Here is an 18,318-nt window from a genome sequence, read left to right as displayed (position 1 = left end):
ATGCAGGAGTTGCGGAAGTTTATTGACAAGAACCTGAAAAGGGGTTTCATAAGAGAATCTAAGGCAGTGGGGGGCAGCCCTGTGTTCTTTGTGGACAAAAAAAACATGAATCAGCCCAGATTGGTCATAGACTATAGAAAGTTAAACCTTGTATCAGAACCTGTGACCTTCCCAATGCCCAGAATTGATGACATTCTAACACGGGTGAGGAAGAGAAAGATCTTCACCAAGCTGGACCTCAGGGGAGCATGCAATTTGATTAGGATGAGGGAGGGGGACGAATGGAAAACCACCATGTTCACCCCCCTAGGGGCCTTTGAGTACCTAGTTATGCCATTTGGATTACAGTCAGGCTCAGCCTGTTTTCAAGCCTTCATGCACCACGTGTTGGGCTCCCTGCTGTACAAGAACTGCGTAGCATTTCTGGACGACATCCTAATCTATTTGGACAATGAGAAACAGCATGTCCAGGACGTCAGGGAAGTGCTAAAGAGACTGCAGAAGCACCAGTTGTGGGTCAAGCTGGAGAAGTGCCAATTTCATGCCAGGGAAGTGGAATTTCTGGGGTACAAGTTGTCGGACAGGGGCCTAGCTATGGACCCCAGCAAGGTGCAGGCGGTGCTGGATTGGAAGACCCCCAAAACACAAAAGGATGTGCAGAGGTTCCTCGGGTTCAGCAACTTCTACCGGAAGTTCATCAAAAACTTCACCCACTTGACCGCGCCCATCATGGATTGTCTCAGCAGCAAGAGGAAGTTCGTCTGGACCGAAAGTGCCCAACAATCCTTCGAAAGACTAAAGAAGGCGTTCGCTTCGGAGGAACAACTCCTGCACGTGGATCTGCAGAAGCCAATGAGGCTGGAGACAGACGCATCGGATCAGGCCATCGGAGCGGTGTTGTTGCAGCCAGGGGGGGGCAGCACGCCTGGAGACCGTGCGCCTTTTTCTCGCGGAAGCTGAGCAAGTCGGAACAAAACTACATGGTGTATGATTGCAAACTGCTTGCAATTTACGCAGCCTTTCGGCAGTGGAGACATCTGCTAGTAGGAGCCCAGCACAAGATCCAGGTGTGCACGGACCACAAGAACTTGGAATACTGGAGAACGGCTCGAGTTCTCAACCAGAGACAGATTCGATGGGCACAGGAGTTCTCCAAGTTCTTCTTCGAGATCCGGTACGTGCCGGGAGAAGAGAACGTGAGGGCAGACGCGCTGTCCAGGAAGCCAGAGTACACGGAAGGAGAGGGACCGCCGGAAGTGAGACACGATGGGTGTGTGGGGGAGCGTTGGTTGGGAAACGAGAACTAACTGAGCTGATTCGCCATGACGAATTCACTCAAACCAGAATCAGGGAACTCAGGGAAGCGAGGGGAGACCAGGGAGGCTTTGAGGAAAGGGAAGGACTGCTGTACTACAAGGGGGCAATGTACGTACCAGGGGAGACATTGAGGGAAAGGGTGCTCAAACAGCTTCACGACAACCCAACAGCGGGGCACTTTGGTCAACACAAAACTATGTTGCGGTTACCAGGGAGTTCTGGTGGCCAAGGGTGAGGGAAGATGTACGAGAGTATGTACATGGGTGTGACTGCTTTCAACAGGCTAAAGGGGAGAGGGCTGCCCCGGCAGGGTTGCTGGAACCCTTACCCACACCGGGAAGACCCTGGGAGGTGGTATCTATCAATTTTATGACAGATTTGCCCAAGTCTAGAGGGAAGACAGCAGTCATGTTAGTAGTGGATCTGCTAACCAAAATGTGCCACTTCATAGCTTGCTCACATGCAGTAATGGCAGAGGAAACGGCCAAGTTGCTTGTTGACCACATCTTCAGGCTGCATGGAGCTCCTTCGAGGGTCATCTCAGATCGCGGGTGTCAGAACAATTTACCTCGAGGTTCGACGGCGAGACACCCGGAGACCAACGGGCAAGCAGAGAGAGCGAACAGTATTTTACAGCAATACCTGCGCTGCTACGTCAACGAGAGACAGAACGATTGGGTAGAGAGACTAGAGCTGGCCGGATTTGCGTACAATAATGCTGAGCATGTGTCCACGGGGATGAGCCCATTCATAGCTAATTATGGGTGTCACCCCAGGGCCTTTCCCGGGAGGGGGGAGGAAGGGTTGAGCGTGCCTGCAGCAGAACAGTTTGTGGAAGAAATGGAGGCCCTGCACCAGCAACTTAAGATGAATTTGGAAAGGGCCAAGGAAGTTTACAAGAGGCAAGCAGACAGGCGTCGCTGGGAAGGGGAAATTATAAGGGTGGGGGACCAGGTGTGGTTGTCCACCCAGGGGCTACCCTTTAAGGGAGGGTGCAAGAAGCTACGGCCAAAACGGCTAGGACCCTTTGAGGTAACGCAGCAAGTGAACCCTGTGGCATTCAGGCTCAAGTTGCCAGACAGCATGAAAATCCACCCGGTGTTTCATAGGTCCCTACTCTCACCGTACGGGGGGAACGGGAGTTCCGGGGGGAAGGGGGAGAAGGCTTCATACACCCGCAAGTAGAGGAGAGGGAACACCGCAACCAGGCGATGGAGATCCTAGATTGGCAGTGGCGGGGGCGGCAGGTGGAGTACCTGGTAGCTTGGGAAGGGGAGCCAGAGTCAGAAAACACGTGGGTTCCCGCGGGGGAGATAGATGATGGGTATCTGGTGGAGGAGTTCCACGACAGGTATCCGGGTAAGCCCAAACCAATAGAGAGATTCTGGGAGGAGCAATTTGGGACCACAGACGAGGAAGAGGATTTTGTGGGTTTTCCTGCTTCCGAAGAGGAAGGAGGAGAAATGTCAGAGGAGGAGGAATCGGACTGGGAAGCCCGTCCCGCGCAAAGAAATCGGAGCGGGTGGGAAGCGGGGTTTGAGTCCTTGGAGGATGACGGCAGCTCCTTCTGGGGATTCCCTGCACCGTCGGCCGAAGAGAGAGACGAAGTTACGTCACAGGGTCGGGCCGGGGGTGGAGAGGGTCCTGGGAGGGAGGTGGATGTCAGGGAACTGACATCCGAGCGAGAGGTGGAGACAAGGCTCCAATGCGATGCAGGAGAGGGGACCAGCAGGGGGGAAGGAATTCAGCGTAACACCAGTAGAGAAGGGAGGGAGATGGAGGATTCGGAGAGAGGTCTCCAAGACTTTTCACCCGAGACTAGTGGAGAGAGCACGGGCACGCCTCTGCCTACTCCTTCCTTGTGCAGAAGAGTCCCGTGCAGGGAGAGTAGGCGGAGACTTGGCGTCAAACAACTTCTATGCTGGAAGCGGTTCAAGAAACGCCCACTGACGGATTCTGCAAGCGACTGAACAGCCACAGAGTGAGGGCTGTCAGCCAAGGCATGGTTAGCCAGGCAATCTAGCCAAAAGTGACGGCAACTTACGCACAAGTAACCCCTTATAACCATTACACTCACCTTCTAAATTGCAGGATCTCACTGGCTTTTCCATTCTCACCTGCCACAACCACATGTTTTTCATGTTTCAAGTTGCACCCCTGCATCTAGGCCACCATTGTCACCTGCTGGGTCCCTCACGTTGCTCTCCTACTTTAGATGTCAAAATTCATTTCTCCATATGCATTTCTCTACATCTTTACATATAACTAGTCAGATTAAGCTGTTGGTTCATGCAAGAAGGGTTTCCTGAAGTGTTCAGAAAGACTGCTCACCGTTCATGTTGGGTGGCGTTTTAGGCAGGCATCCGGCCCCCTGAAGTGACCCAGTTCGGGGGTGGAAGATTGATGCCCCCTCTGCACCTAACGGGACTATGTTGCCTCCACCCGGCTCAATCTCTGCCCGCTGGGGGCATGGCCCCGGGTATTTTAAACCATGGCATGGCCGGGGGGTTCCCTCCACCTTATGAAGGGCCTTTCTTTTGGTTTCTAGCTTGCTTTTTTTGTTGCTCTACTCTTTAAACAGTGATTTGGCTTTCGCTTCACCTTCCTCCTGTGCAAAGCCTCCGTTTCAGAGCTCAGCAGGTGCAAAGTTCTACAATATTTCTTTAAAAAAGAAAAATCAGCTCTAGGGTGGCTTTTCTCAGCTGGGCAGCACTGTTTCTGCCTCCATTCCCTGAAAGAGCTGCTGGCTCCTGCAGCTGTCTCAACAGCCCAACAACGCTTTTTTGTAATAAAAGGTGTTCAGTGTGAGACGGCTTTTTACAGCTGGGCAGTGGAGCATCTTCTGGTGAGCTGTGGGTCTAGCGTGCGCCATCCTTCTCTTAACCGCCATCGTCTACTGGATTCCTCATTGGATGTCCACACACTGTTTGCCTGGAGGTGGTGAGTGTGTTCCCTTGATGGTCGTGTGAGTTTGTCCCAGATTGTGGTTGGTGGGTTCCTGAGAGGACAGGAGTGTATGTGTGATCTGGTTCTTTATTTTTCACTACATTACTTTGTCAGCCTTGGAAGGCAGGTGGAGGCGCAAAGTTTAGTGCCTGAGGCTTGTTTTTTCTACGGCTGCTTTGCCAGTGCCTGGAGTTGGCTCCTCGGTTTTTCTTGTTTCCTGCGTTGTTTGCTGGGTTGGACGCCTGGTATCAGCACAGTGTATTTTCGTTCGGCTGTGTGGCTTCTCCCAGAAGTTGTGCTTTCCAATTTATTTCTGGCTCATTTTGCTTTCTTCCGCCTTTTTACCTTTTTCTTTTAATTTGTTGCCTTGCCCTCTGCCGTTTTGCTCATTCCTTCTTAGTATTTCCCTGCGTTTTTACTGTGCCTGGAGAGCTGTGGGCTGTGACAGGTGCCAATCACCCCACACCTTTGTTGTTTCTTTGTTGCTACATCTTTGCCTCGGGTCTAATTTGATACTTTGGCGCTTGTGCAATGTGTCTCCCTTTTCCATTGAGTTTCCTCGGATACATTGCTGCATGGGCTGCTAGTTCCTGGTACAGTCGGCTTGTGCATCTTGGCTTCAGGGACTGTAAGTGTCCACCATTTTGAGATGGCCACGTGGTTGGGATCAGCGGCCATCTTGATCTCAGTCATGTGTGTTCAGGCCCAATAAGGGAAGGCACACAAGGAAAGCTCCTCTGCCCCAGTTGTATAGGAATAGCAGAGAGGATTTATCAGGGCAAAGTAATGGGGGGGGACCCCTATCCACATCCGTATTCTGTATTTGTTACTCAAAAAGTGAACAGTTAGGTAAAGGAGCCCTCATCAGGCTCTCGTGATTAGAGCACAAGGGCCCCTGTCCAGTGCAAGACACCAGGAGATATCTTTACTTCAGGCCTCCTGGCCTGGGCCCCTTCCTTATTCACCAAGACCGTTCTTGCCTGGCCAGACATCAATTTACTTGCATTATGCACAGGGCCATACAGGCTTGGAGCCTACCAGCCATGGATTTTGTGGCCCATTCCTTCAGGATTGGGGCTGCCACGATGGCCGCCGATTGGGGTCTGCCTCCGGATAGGATTAAAACCATGGGTCGTTGGACTTATAACGCATTTTGGAGATATAAGATAACAACAATAACAACAGAGTGTCACTCCTTCATTTTCAGGCACTTCTGGGATTAACATCTGGATTGTTGGGCACATCATCTCCCACTGGGCCTGCATGTGCGCCACCCTACTGGCATGGGAAGCAGCTTGGGCCTTCCTCTGAATGGCAGTCTCCTGGTTGGCCAGACATGGTATGGAGTGGTATGAGTTCATGCCCATCATGACATCTACTGCTGCATGACATGGCCCCCCTGGTGTGTTGGTTGTTCAGCTGGGTGAGAACGACTTGGTTCTAAGGAAGGGCATTGACCTGAACTGAAACATCAAAGAGGACTTTGATAGGCTTTTGGCCCAGTACCTGGATTTGACCATAATTTGTTCTCAGCTAATGGAGAGGTATTGCTGCCCTGACCTGGTGGCCATCAATAGGGCCAGAAAGAAGGCTAATCATTGAATGGCTGTGTGATACGGCATTCCGCCATCATCCTCAACCAAGAGGCCTTGTTCCGTAATGATGGTGTACATCTTTCTGACATGGGAAACCATATTTGGCTGAAAAGCATCACAGAGGACATTGGAGGTTGGTTGCACATGTGAGGGTGTTGGCTGTGAGTCATTTGGGCTTGAGTGGCGGCTAGCCATTGGGCAAGCATATGCTTAAGAGAGGGGAGGCTATAGCCTCCACATGCCCCTCCTCAATAAGGCTATCCTGTTAAAGCGATCTGTTGTGCGGATCCTGTCCAAAGCCCAGGCGTTGGCTAGGACCATTCCACGACCCCAGTGGGGACCCCTCGGGGTGCCTCTATTTGATGTAAGTCCTAGGGTGGTTTACACTTAGTTCGACTCCCTGCAACAGACAGGAGTCAAAATATAGCCTGGTCCAACACAATGCCTAAGCCAAATTACTCACATTTGGAACGGATAAAGTTGTGGCCTGTTTTAGCCCATACTCGGGTTGTGGTGTTCATTAATCATTGGGAACTGGGGCGTGTGGGACCTTGGCATGCAACACAAATGTCAGTCAAATTTTGACCATTTCTCTATTTTGTGAGGAAATATAACACCCTGTATTGCACTTGCAACTGGAGTCTGCATTATTTTAACTTTTTCTTCCCGCCCCCTAACTGGTGTACAAGGATACACCACTTGTTGTTCTGGCTGCTGCTGCTGCTGCTGTTACACTCTGGAGGTCCAAAATTCTAAAAATCACATCTCCAATGGTGACACACGTACAACTGAGGAAAATGGGGCATGAGGAAAAACTAGGGTACTCCCTTCAGATTACTGGTTTGCAGGTGGGCTGCTTGCTTTCCTGTGACTCGCCATTCCCAGTGCACTTCTGCAGAAGAAATATGTATGATGATTTTGTTATTATTATTTTGTCTCACAGAGAACAATTCTCTAAGGAGAGAAAGTTGGAACGAGTAATTATCTCAAACTGCTGAATTTCATCATCCGTCTTGCCAAATCCCATGTACATTTTGCAGGCCATAAACACAGTCATTATCAGAGTGTAAAAGCATACATTAAATAAACCTTGTGTCATTCAGAGCTCCAGTGAGTACTTCTGAACACACAGGATCTTATCAGTCAGATCTTTGGCACTTTCCATTTGTCAAAATAATCCAGAGTCATTAAACCTAATGCAATTTATGGTGGATGAGAGAAAATTTTCTTTTCTGCACACCGATAACTGTTGGTCAAGATGGTAGGAACATTTCTGCAGGTGCTCCTTCTCTTCCTGTGGCTCCAGATGCCTCCAACTGAGTGCAAGGAAGACTCTGAGAAATGCGCCATGACGGATCCTTTCCAGCTTCCATACCAGTATTATCAGAGAGGGGACCTAATCATTGGAGGAATTATTAATACTTTTGGCTATGCATCTGAAGAAAAGAATTTCCAGGACCATCCAAACACAGAATTTAGAGATTATCTTTTGTAAGGAAATGACTCTCTCCTTCATAGTGTACACTTCTATCTGCTACTATAGGCTACACAATACAGCCATGCCATGCTCAGAAAACATTTGACTTTTTTCGCTCTATGAAGGTTAAAAATACATTTTCTTCTCTTTATATTGTGATAATAGCATCTTTTCCTATGTTGCTTTATTCCTCATCTGGAGGTTTCTGTCTTCTGCCTCTTCTGCTTTCTCCTCACCTGATCTCATGCTTGATCCTCATCCTCCCTCTGTGTTTCCTTTCACACCATGCAGGGACGGTTTTACTTTGCAGCAAAGCTAGATCCTCACATTCACAATCACCATCATTTAATCTGACAATCCCAGATGCTGTGAGACAGGAATATCATATATTCTGGATAATATTCCCAGCTGGACCATTTAAACAATATTGGGTAAAATTAACTGAAGTGTTGCATAGTTTTTTCCTCTAACTGAAGTATGTTCAGAGTAGACCAACTAAAATTAATACCTCTATGTTTGTCTAATCTATTAATCATAAGGGATAACTCTTATATGTATGTGTGTTGTAAGATGTGAATGTTCTGTACATAATTAAATGCTTTTTAGATGTGATATTCCTAAAGCTGATTGAATACTGATAATGAATTTCTACAATAATGATAATGATAATGATAATGATAATGATACTGAAAATGAATTTCTATAATGAATTTACTACGTCTAAGTTTACCGGATCATAAGAGATAAGAAAATAACTCTTACATTTGTGTGTGTTGTAAGATGTGAATGTTCTGCACAAAATCAAATGCTTTTTAGACTCTATATTCCTAAAGCTGACTGAATACTGATAATGAATTTCCATTATCAAGTGTTAGCCGCCACAATGCATATGAATTTTTTGCTTCTTTTATTTAATCTTTTGGAATTTGCTGGAAAAAGCCAGAAAAAATGAATACCTCTGACACATTGTACAACTCTTTTATTAGTTCAGTGCTGAAGTACTACCAGAATACCCTCTCCCTGGTGTTTGCTGTGAAAGAAATCAATGAGAACCCTAACATAATACCGAATATGAGCTTTGGGTTCCACCTCTATGATAGCTTCGTGAATACAAGGATGACTTATCAGAACACCCTGAAACTTCTGTCCACCACAGAAAGGATTGTCCCCAACTTCAAATGTGACAAGAAAAGAAATATGATGGCTGTTATTGGAGCACTTGACTCTAACATCTCTCTTCACATGACTATGATCTTGAGCATCTACAAGATTCCACAGGTATAATAGTAATAATAATAATAATAATAATAATAATAACAACAACAACAACAACAACAACAACAATAAGAATAACAACAACAACAATAATAATAATAATAATAATATTTATATGCTATCCATCGGACTGGGGTGACACAGCCACCCTGGGTAGCATTGACCAAGTAATAAAACCACACTAAAGCATCAAACATTAAAAACCTTCCCAATACAGGGCTGCCTTCAGATGTCTTGTAAAAGTCAGATAGTTGTTTAGTTCCTTGACATCGGATGGGAGGGTGTTCCACAGGGCGGAGAAGGTCCTCTGCCTGGTTCCCTGTAACTTCACTTCTCACAGGGAGGGAACCACCAGAAGGCCCTCGGAGCTGGACCTCAGTTTCCGGGCAGAACGATGGGGGTGGAGATGCTCCTTCAGGTATACTGGGCTGAAGCCATTTAGGGCTTTAAAGGTCAGCACTAACACTTTGAATTGTGCTTAGAAACATACTGGGAGCCAGTGAAAAGCCTTTAGGTCTGGTTTTATATGGTATCAACAGCCGCTCCCAGTCACTGGTCTAGCCGCTGCATTCTGAATTAGTTGCAGTTTCTGGGTCACCTTCCAAGGCAGCCCCATGTAGAGTGTTATTGTGAGATTGATTTCTTCCTTAGATTGCTTATTGTGTATTAGCTCCAGTGAGGAGGACCGAGTTGCAGCTCCAAACCTTCTTCCGGACGGTGCCCAATGAGAAATATCAATATGCAGGGATTGTCAAGCTACTTCTTCATTTCCAATGGACATGGGTGGGACTTGTTGCTTCAGATGATGAAAATGGAGAGATGTTTATGGAAATATTGGTGCCAATGCTTTCCCAGCATGGAGTCTGCACAGCCTTCAAGGAAAAACTACCAGCCATAACCCAAGGGACAGATCCTATCAGTTCAATAGAACTCATTCGGGCTAAGTCCTCTTCCCTGATGGTCTCAGAAGTCAATATATTAGTGCTATGTGCAGAACCTCAGACCACTGCAGTTGTGAAATTGGTGATTTATTTTTCTTCATTAGCTGAAGATATTGCAGAGAATTCAGAAGGCAAAGTGTGGATTTTGACAGCCCAATGGGCCTTCTCCTCAGAAACAATGCAAAGGTATTATGACATTCAAGTCTTTGATGGTGCCCTGTCTTTTGCAATTCACACAGAAAAAGTCCAGGGATTTAAAGAATTCCTTCAGACCCTAAACCCCAACTCTCCAAATGGAGATGGGTTCCTCCAGGCTTTTTGGGAACAGGCATTTGACTGCTTATTTTCTGTTTCCAATGAGTCCGATGAAAGCAGAGACACATGCACTGGCAAAGAGAGTCTGGAGAGCCTACCTGGGAATATTTTTGAAATGACCATGACTGGTCAAAGTTACAGTATCTATAATGCAGTTTATGCCATTGCATATACTTTGCACAAGGTTCTCTCATCCAGACCAAAACACAGAAGGACATCAGGCAGAGGTGGACTCCATCCTCCTAAACTGCAACCTTGGCAGGTAAGATTTCATATTCGGAATAAATCTTTGCTTGGGGCTAATATATTGGATGATGACACACATCCATAGAATGAATGCACATGGAAGAAAAAACCCTTTACAGCATTTCCCTTTCCTGCACAAAATAAATAAATAAATAAATAAATAAATAAATAAATAAATAAATAAATAATTTGTACCCCGCCCACTCTGGGCGGCTTCCAAAAAAAAAATATTAAAATGCTCTAATACATCAAACATTAAAAGCTTCCCTGAACAGGGCTGCCTTCAGATGTCTTCTAAAAGTCTGGTAGTTGTTGTTCTCTTTGACATCTGGTGGGAGGACGTTCCACAGTGAGGGCACCACTACCGAGAAGGCCCTCTGCCTGGTTCCCTGTAACTTGGCTTCTCGCAGTGAGGGAACCGCCAGAAGGCCCTCGGAGCTGGACCTCAGTGTCCGGGTAGAACGATGGGGGTGGAGATGGTCCTTCAAGTATACAGGACCGAGGCCGTTTAGGGCTTTAAAAGTCAGCACCAATACTTTGAATTGTACTCGGAAAGGTACTGGGAGCCAATGTAGGTCTTTTAAGACTGGTGTTATGTGGTCTCGGCGGCCACTCCCTGTCACCAGTCTGGCTGCCGCGTTCTGGATTAGTTGTAGTTTCCGGGTCACCTTCAAAGGTAGCCCCACGTAGAGTATATTGCAGTAGTCCAAGCGGGAAATAACCAGAGCATGCACCACTCTGGCGAGGCAGTCCGCAGGCAGATAGGGTCTCAGCCTGCGTACCAGATGGAGCTGGTAAACAGCTGCCCTGGACACAGATTTGACCTGTGCCTCCATGGACAGCTGCGAGTCCAAAATGACTCCCAGGCTGCGCACCTGGTCCTTCAGGGGCACAGTTACCCCATTCAGGACCAGGGAATCCTCCACACCTGCCTGCCTCCTGTCCCCCAAGAACAGTACTTCTGTCTTGTCAGGATTCATCCTCAATCTGTTAGCCGCCATCCATCCTCCAACCGCTTCCAGACACTCACACAGGACCGTCACCTCTTTCACTGGTTCTGATTTGAAAGAGAGGTAGAGCTTGGTATCATCCGCATACTGATGAACACCCAGCCCAAACCCCCTGATGATCTCTCCCAGCGGCTGCATGCAAATGTTGAAAAGCATGGGGGAGAGGACAGAACCCCGAGGCACCCCACAAGTGAGAGCTCAGGGGTCTGAACACTCATCCCCCACCACCACTTTCTGAACACGGCCCAGGAGGAAGGAGCGGAACCACTGTATGACAGTGCCCCCAGCTCCCAGCCCCTCAAGACAGTCCAGAAGGATGTTATGGTTGATGGTATCAAACGCCGCTGAGAGATCCAGCAGGACTAGGAAACAGCTCTCACCTTTGTCCCTAGCCCGCCGGAGATCATCAACCAGTGCGACCAAGGCAGTTTCAGTCCCATGATGAGGCCTGAATCCCAACTGGAAGGGATCCAAATGGTCCGCTTCTTCCAGGCATGCCTGGAGTTGTTCAGCAACCACTCGCTCAATCACATTGCCCAAGAATGGAAGATTTGAGACTGAGCGATAGTTGGCCATCGTGGCCGCATCTAAAGTTGGTTTATTAAGAAGCAGTTTAATAGCCACCTCTTTCAGTGGGTCTGGGAAGGCTCCCTCACGGAGGGAAGCATTCACCACCCCACAAAGCCCATCACCCAGTCCTTCCCGGCTAGCTTTTATAAGCCAGGATGGGCAAGGATCAAGGAGGCAAGTGGTTGGTTTCACTCGTCCAAGCAGCCTGTCCACATCCTCGGGGGTAACAGATTGGAATTGATCCCACACAATTTGACTAGACAGGACTCTAGCACTCTCCCGCCCCGGCGCTGTTCCCACGGTGGAGTCTACCTGTTCTCGAATCTGAGCGACTTTATCTGCAAAAAAACATTTGCAAAATCATTGCAGGAGATCCTGTGGCCCGTATTGGGCCCTGATGGAGCAGGTGATTCCATTTAATTGCGGACCACCTGAAAAAGTCTCCTGCTGCTGTTTTCTGCAGATGCAATAGAGGCGGTGAAGAAAGTCTTCTCTTCTCTACCGCCACTTGGTAGGCTCAACATTGAGCTCTAACCTGTGTCCGATCAGCTTCAGAATGGGTCATCCGCCACTGGCGCTCTAGCCATCTCAAAGATTGTTTCATTGCCCTCAGATCCGTGGAAAACCACGGGGCTGTCCGGGCTCCATGCAATCAGAGAGGGCGCTTCGGAGCCAAACAGTCAATAGCCCTGGTTAACTCCACATTCCAGCAGGCCACCAGGGAATCAGCTGAAAGGCCATCAACATGGGATAAAGCATTCCCTACCACTCTCTGGAAACCATTTGGATCCATTAAGTGGTGGGGGCGGACCATACGAATCGGTCCCACCTCCCTGCAGAGGGGAAGGGTCGCGGAGAAGTCAAGTTGCACCAGGAAGTGGTCTGACCATGGCACTTCTTTCGTTCTGCTTTTACTTGGTGTCAGATCACCAACATCCATAGAGGTAAACACCAGGTCCAAGGCATGTCCGCGGCTATGGGTTGGGCCAAACTTATTCAGGGACAGCCCCATGGAGGCCATGCTTTCCACGAAGTCCCGAGCGGCCCCTTGTAAGGTCGTGTCGGCATGGATGTTCAAATCTCCTAGGACAACCAAGCTAGGTGTCTCCAGGAGAACATCCGCCATGACCTGAAGCAGCGCAGGCAGGGAATCCTTGGTGCAGCGGGGAGGTCGGTACACCAATAGGAACCCTGTACTGCCCCTATTGCCCAACTTCCAGAACATGCACTCAGAGAACTGGGTCTTCCCAATAGGACGCCTGGTGCAAACTAATGACTTCCTAAAAATCACTGCAACCCCCCCTCCCTGCCCACATGACCTGGGTTGCTGTGCATAAGAGAGACCTGGTGGACAAGCAGCAGCAAGAACAGGCCCATCTGCTTCATCCAACCAAGTCTCTGTTACACATGCCAGGTCAGTGTCCTTTTCAGTGCTTCCCTGTTTTCCCTTGCCTTCAATTTGGAGCCAGAATCAATATATTCCCTGTACTTCCCCTTCAAGTTGCAGAGGTGGAAGTATCTCCCCCTGCACTTCCTCACACAGAAATGCCTCCTCTTTGTAGAACTCAAGAATGTTGTTGAAGGAGCTGCATGTTCTGCTTTCCTATGTGTTTGTGATGCTGATATGTCAGGAGTGGTGAAGAAGGAGGCGTTTTAAACTGGAACTCATGATGTGTTAATATCAGAAAGATGGTATGTTTTTATTCTGGAAGAACCTCTCCAGAACATTCCTTCGGCACATCTCACCATTGACATTGTACAAACCACTTATGTTTGTCCCTCAGCACTCTATAGTAATTTTTTTATATAAAACCACAGTAAAACCTCCAACATTAAAAACTTCCCTGCAATATGAATACTTAAAAAGCCCCTGAATAGATGCCAAACATCATAATGCATTCCATATAAAAATGGTTCTGAAACTAGACTGGTTTCATTATCCATATGATAATGCACAAAGTCAGGCAAGAGAAGGAGAACTATCAAGAATGAAGGATGCATTTGAAATTATTTAGGTTTGTTTCTACCCCTGACTGCCCAAACATTCTGTTCACCAACAACAACTATCTTCTAGAGCCTGCAGTTGTTTCTGCACAAAAGAGGAACATATATGGCTATTTTCAAGTGTAATTACCAGGTCAGTTTTTTAACCTGCTGCTAAAATGTTCCTTATTTACAGGGGTCCCACAAGTTACGTTCACTTTACATATGGGAATGGAACTGCATGTTGGTCGGGGAAAGTAAATAAAGAATGGACAGCAAGGAAAACTCACCATTACCAGCTCTCTATTTCTTTTTCCCCTTCCCTCTGCCCTCCCAGAAGGTCTTCCTTGCTGACCAGGCTCTCAGAAGGTCCAGGGAGGGTCCTGGGTGTCCAGCCCTCCCCCTTGCTTGCTGGGCTCTGGGAAGGAGGCATGAGGGCGCTTCCCTCCCAAGGCCAGGTGAGCCAGGCAGTGCACTCCATAGCAGCCTCAGGGAAGGAGACATAAGGCTACTGGGTGCGTCCCAGAGGCCAGCAAAGAAGATGCCCCCTTGCTTCCCAGGCTGTGGGGAGGTCCTGACAGGGCTCTGGGAGCATCCCTGGGTTTGCCCTTAACCTTCCCAGATCATAGGAAGTCCCTCTCCGCCTTGTGAAGGGCAGTTTCAAGGTTCCTGACTTTGCACGATTTTACCTTTGCACATGAAACCCCAGAACTGAACCCTCAAATGCTCTAATATCAGGCTAAGTGGACTTTATAGAAATCCATATGTGCCCCAAAGGTGGAACACACCATTTTTGACTCCTTTCCATTGTGTGACATATATGGATTACTACTTTTTCCTTTCCAAAACCAATAAAGCTTCTCCCTTCTTTACTTTTTGAACTTTGCCTTGTTTTATTCTGTCTAGCTTCCTTCTTTCCTGAGGAGCATCTCCTTCAACAACAGTGCTGGGGACTTTGTGTCTTTTGATGAGAATGGGGAGTTGGCAGCTGGATTTGACGTTATTAACTGGGTTACTTTCCCCAACCAAACCTTCTCACGAGTGAAAGTAGGAAAGGTAGAACCACAGGAATCACATTATATCGACTTCAGCGTGGATGAAGAAGACATCACATGGCACAAAGCATTCAATCAGGTGGGAGTGGACTCTTGGTTTTTAAAAAACGGGAACATTTTTATTAATATTCAGAATACAAATACAAGAATAAGGTCTGGTATTAATAACATTCTTTAGTCCCGTTAATGAAGGGGTTTCTACAATAGAGGAAGCCCTCCTGTCAGGTTTAGCTAGGTCACATTAATGTCAGAGTAAAGGTAAAGAGAAGTTGAAGGACCCCTGGCTGGTTAAGGCCAGTCAAAGGGAACTATGGGATTGTAGTGCTCATCTTGCTTTTCAGGCCAAGGGAGCTGACATTTGTCCACAGACAGATTTTCAGGTCCTGTGGCCAGCAGAACTAAATTGCTTCTGGTGCAACAGAACACCATAACAATGCCATGCTGCATGAAACACTGTCTACCTTTCCGCTGCAACGTTGCCTCTACTTGCACTGGGATGCTTTCAAACTGCTAGGTTGTTAGGAGAGCTCACCCTGTTGTGTGGATTTGAGTCGCTGACCTTCTGATCAGGAAGCCTAAGAGGCTATGGGGTTTAGATCACAGCGCCTAATGTAGGAGTAAATCCTATTGAACCAAGCAGGACTTATTTCTCAGAAGACAAGGGGAATATGTTACCCATTTGTGTTGAAGGAAGCGTTCCTTTCTTGTAGTGTTACTCTGAGCCTAATGTATATGCTTCCTTTTTTTGCCTTCCCTGCCAACTCCCTGTAATTCAGAATCTGTTGTCTTTCCCTGTCCTCTTTCCAACCAGCATTTTATTGAGATGAAATATTCAGTTTCCCTTCTGCTTCACTCCCAATATTTATATTACAATTTATTCACACATACACCACCATTCTGTGTTCTTTACCATGCAAAAGGGAGCCTCCTCTTCTCCTCTCTTTCTGGCTAGATGATGCCCCTTGGTTTGTGCAATGATCGGTGCCAGCCAGGCTACAGCCGGAAAAAGAAGGAGGGGCGGCCATTTTGTTGCTATGACTGTGCTTCATGTCCAGATGGGATGATTTCAAATCAAACAGGTAGGAGACATCAGCTGCTCTTTTATAAAATGCTTCCTAGTCTATTTCAACAGTTTCCCCATTTTAACAGTTCCGTAAAGGTAAAGGACCCCTGACCGTTAAGTCCAGTCACGGACGACTCTAAGGGTGTGGTGCTCATCTCGCTTTACTGGCAGCGGGAGCCGGCGTTTGTCCACAGGCAGCTTCCAGGTCATGTGGCCAGCATGACTAAGCCACTTCTGGCAAACCAGAGCAGTGCACAGAAACGCTGTTTACCTTCCTGCCAGAGCAGTACCCATTTATCTACCTGCACTTTGAAGTGCTTTACAACTGCTACGTGGGCAGGAGCTGAGACCGAACAATGGGAGGTCAGCCCATCGTGGGGATTCAAACCACCAACCTTCTGATCAGCAAGTCCTAGGCTTTGTGGTTTAGACCACAGTGCCACCTGCATCGGTACTCACTCCTAAACAGAACAGCAGTTGCACTCACATGAGGGAGAAAGAAGACGGACACAGAGAGTTGGGCAAACTAAGGCCACAACTTTAACCTTGACAAAGTAGATCTGTGGAAATAGGTGTGGATCATGTCCAGTGTTCTCTGCCTGCTTCTCTCCTGCCACAGCTTGTGGGGTCAGTGAGAACTTACCTAACCCTCCATCCTCATAGTTTTAGGGGCGAGAGCCAGAAACACAAAATCAAATTTTGTTGCCCCAAGATATCATAGTGGGCTTCCTAAATTCTTGGTGATTTGATTGATACCACCTTTATGCTATGTGAAGAAAAAATACCTGTTGCATTTTACTGGTTTCCACTTATCTCTGATACTTGTTTAAAACTAACTGATGGCTCAGAATTGTGTTTTGGGAGCAGAAGCAATATTTCTTTTGAAGGAGATTTGAAAGACCATTGGAAATGGAGGAATCCATTTCGTCACAAAGAATGAAACATGCCTGAAGAAAAAGGTTGCCTTGTTTGTGGGAACTCATATATCATTCATTTGATTTTTTTTTAGATTCGGATTATTGTTTCAAATGCCAAGAAGGTCAATTTCCAAACCACAACAGAGATCAATGCATTCCCAAGAGACAAAATTTTCTTTCCTACGCAGAGCCTTTGGGATTCACATTAGCTGCCTTAGCTCTGCTCTTCACTCTGGTCACAGCCTTGGTCCTTGGCGTCTTCTCTAAGAACGGGGACACTCCCATTGTCAAAGCCAACAACCGGGACCTCACCTACACTCTGCTCCTTGCCCTCTTGCTCTGCTTCCTCTGCTCTTTGCTCTTCATTGGCCAGCCTCACCCAGTGAGTTGCTCTTTACGACAAACGGCCTTTGGCATCATCTTCGCCATTGCGGTGTCTTGTGTCTTGGCCAAAACCATCATGGTGGTTCTGGCCTTCATGGCCACCAAACCAGGATCCAGGGTGAGGAAATGGGTGGGGAAATCTCTGGCCAACTCTGTTCTTCTTGCTTGCAGCTCACTTCAAGCCAGTATTTGTGCTGTTTGGCTCTGTACAGCTCCTCCCTTCCCAGATGTGGACATGAACTCTCTGGCGGAGGAAATCATCCTGGAATGCAACGAAGGCTCTGCCCCCATGTTTTATTGTGTCCTGGGCTACCTGGGATTCCTGGCCAGTGTCAGCTTCACGGTGGCTTTCCTGGCCAGGAAGTTGCCAGACAGTTTCAACGAAGCCAAGTTCATCACTTTCAGCATGTTGGTGTTCTGCAGCGTTTGGCTGTCCTTTGTTCCCTCTTATCTGAGCACCAAAGGAAAGCAGATGGTGGCTGTGGAGATCTTCTGCATCTTGGCCTCCAGTGCAGGCCTGCTCGCTTGCATCTTCTTCCCCAAATTGTATATAATCCTTCTGAGGCCCAACTTGAACAGCAAAGACCACTTGATTCTGAGGAGCAAGTAGGAGTCAACTTGCGTTGATCCCTTTAATTGTTGCATTATTACAAATGCAGACATTTGTTGGAATAAAACTAGCCAAGGAAATCCCTTGTGTGTCCCAGTTCTTATCTTTTTCCTACTCCGTGTTTTAACCCCTCTCTTGTCACTGTCTGTTGTCTATGCTCAGAGTGCTTCCCACAGAAATCTAAGTGTAAACACAGTGATACATAAGAATATAAATATAATTTGCTGGATCTGGCCCATGACTCATTTAGTCCAGCATCCTGTTCTCACAGGGGCTAACCAGATTATCATTAATATTATTGTTGTTGTTGTAAATATTTTTTTATTCATTTTCAATTAAAAAACCTTCATACTTCCTGTTTCCTGCCGTGGGAAATGGCTGCCTCCCATAAGATCAAAACCTTAGTAGTGTCAGAAATTAAGGGTTAATATGAGGGTAATTAGCCCTGCCGACATCCCCCCCCCGAGTCTGTTATCTGCCTCTCGCAACAAGATGCAGGGGCTGGGGTGCTGGGCAAAGCATGGCACAAACTGAGAACTCCCCAGAGCCACTCTCACACACTGGGGATACCTGTTTTCTAAAAATTAAAAAAGCTCTGGATAAAAAACTTGGTG

General features: G+C 47.4%; 1 protein-coding gene across 1 annotated transcript; it reads left to right on the top strand.

The window, feature by feature from the left end:
* Nucleotides 1–14,106: 14,106 nt before the first annotated feature.
* Nucleotides 14,107–17,704, top strand: LOC309329700 (vomeronasal type-2 receptor 26-like; the record flags this gene model as incomplete). The annotated part of the gene is made up of 4 exons (XM_081840715.1): nucleotides 14,107–14,133; nucleotides 14,582–14,809; nucleotides 16,413–16,420; nucleotides 16,753–17,704. 4 exons carry the CDS (start codon nucleotides 14,107–14,109, stop codon nucleotides 17,702–17,704), a joined length of 1,215 nt encoding a protein of 404 aa, XP_081696841.1.
* Between the last annotated feature and the right edge of the window lie 614 nt (nucleotides 17,705–18,318).

The sequence above is a fragment of the Podarcis erhardii genome (assembly GCF_964252035.2).
Source record: "Podarcis erhardii genome assembly, chromosome: 14".
In the NCBI taxonomy this organism is placed as follows: Eukaryota; Metazoa; Chordata; class Lepidosauria; order Squamata; family Lacertidae; genus Podarcis; species Podarcis erhardii.
This window is presented reverse-complemented; position numbering and strand designations above follow the sequence as displayed.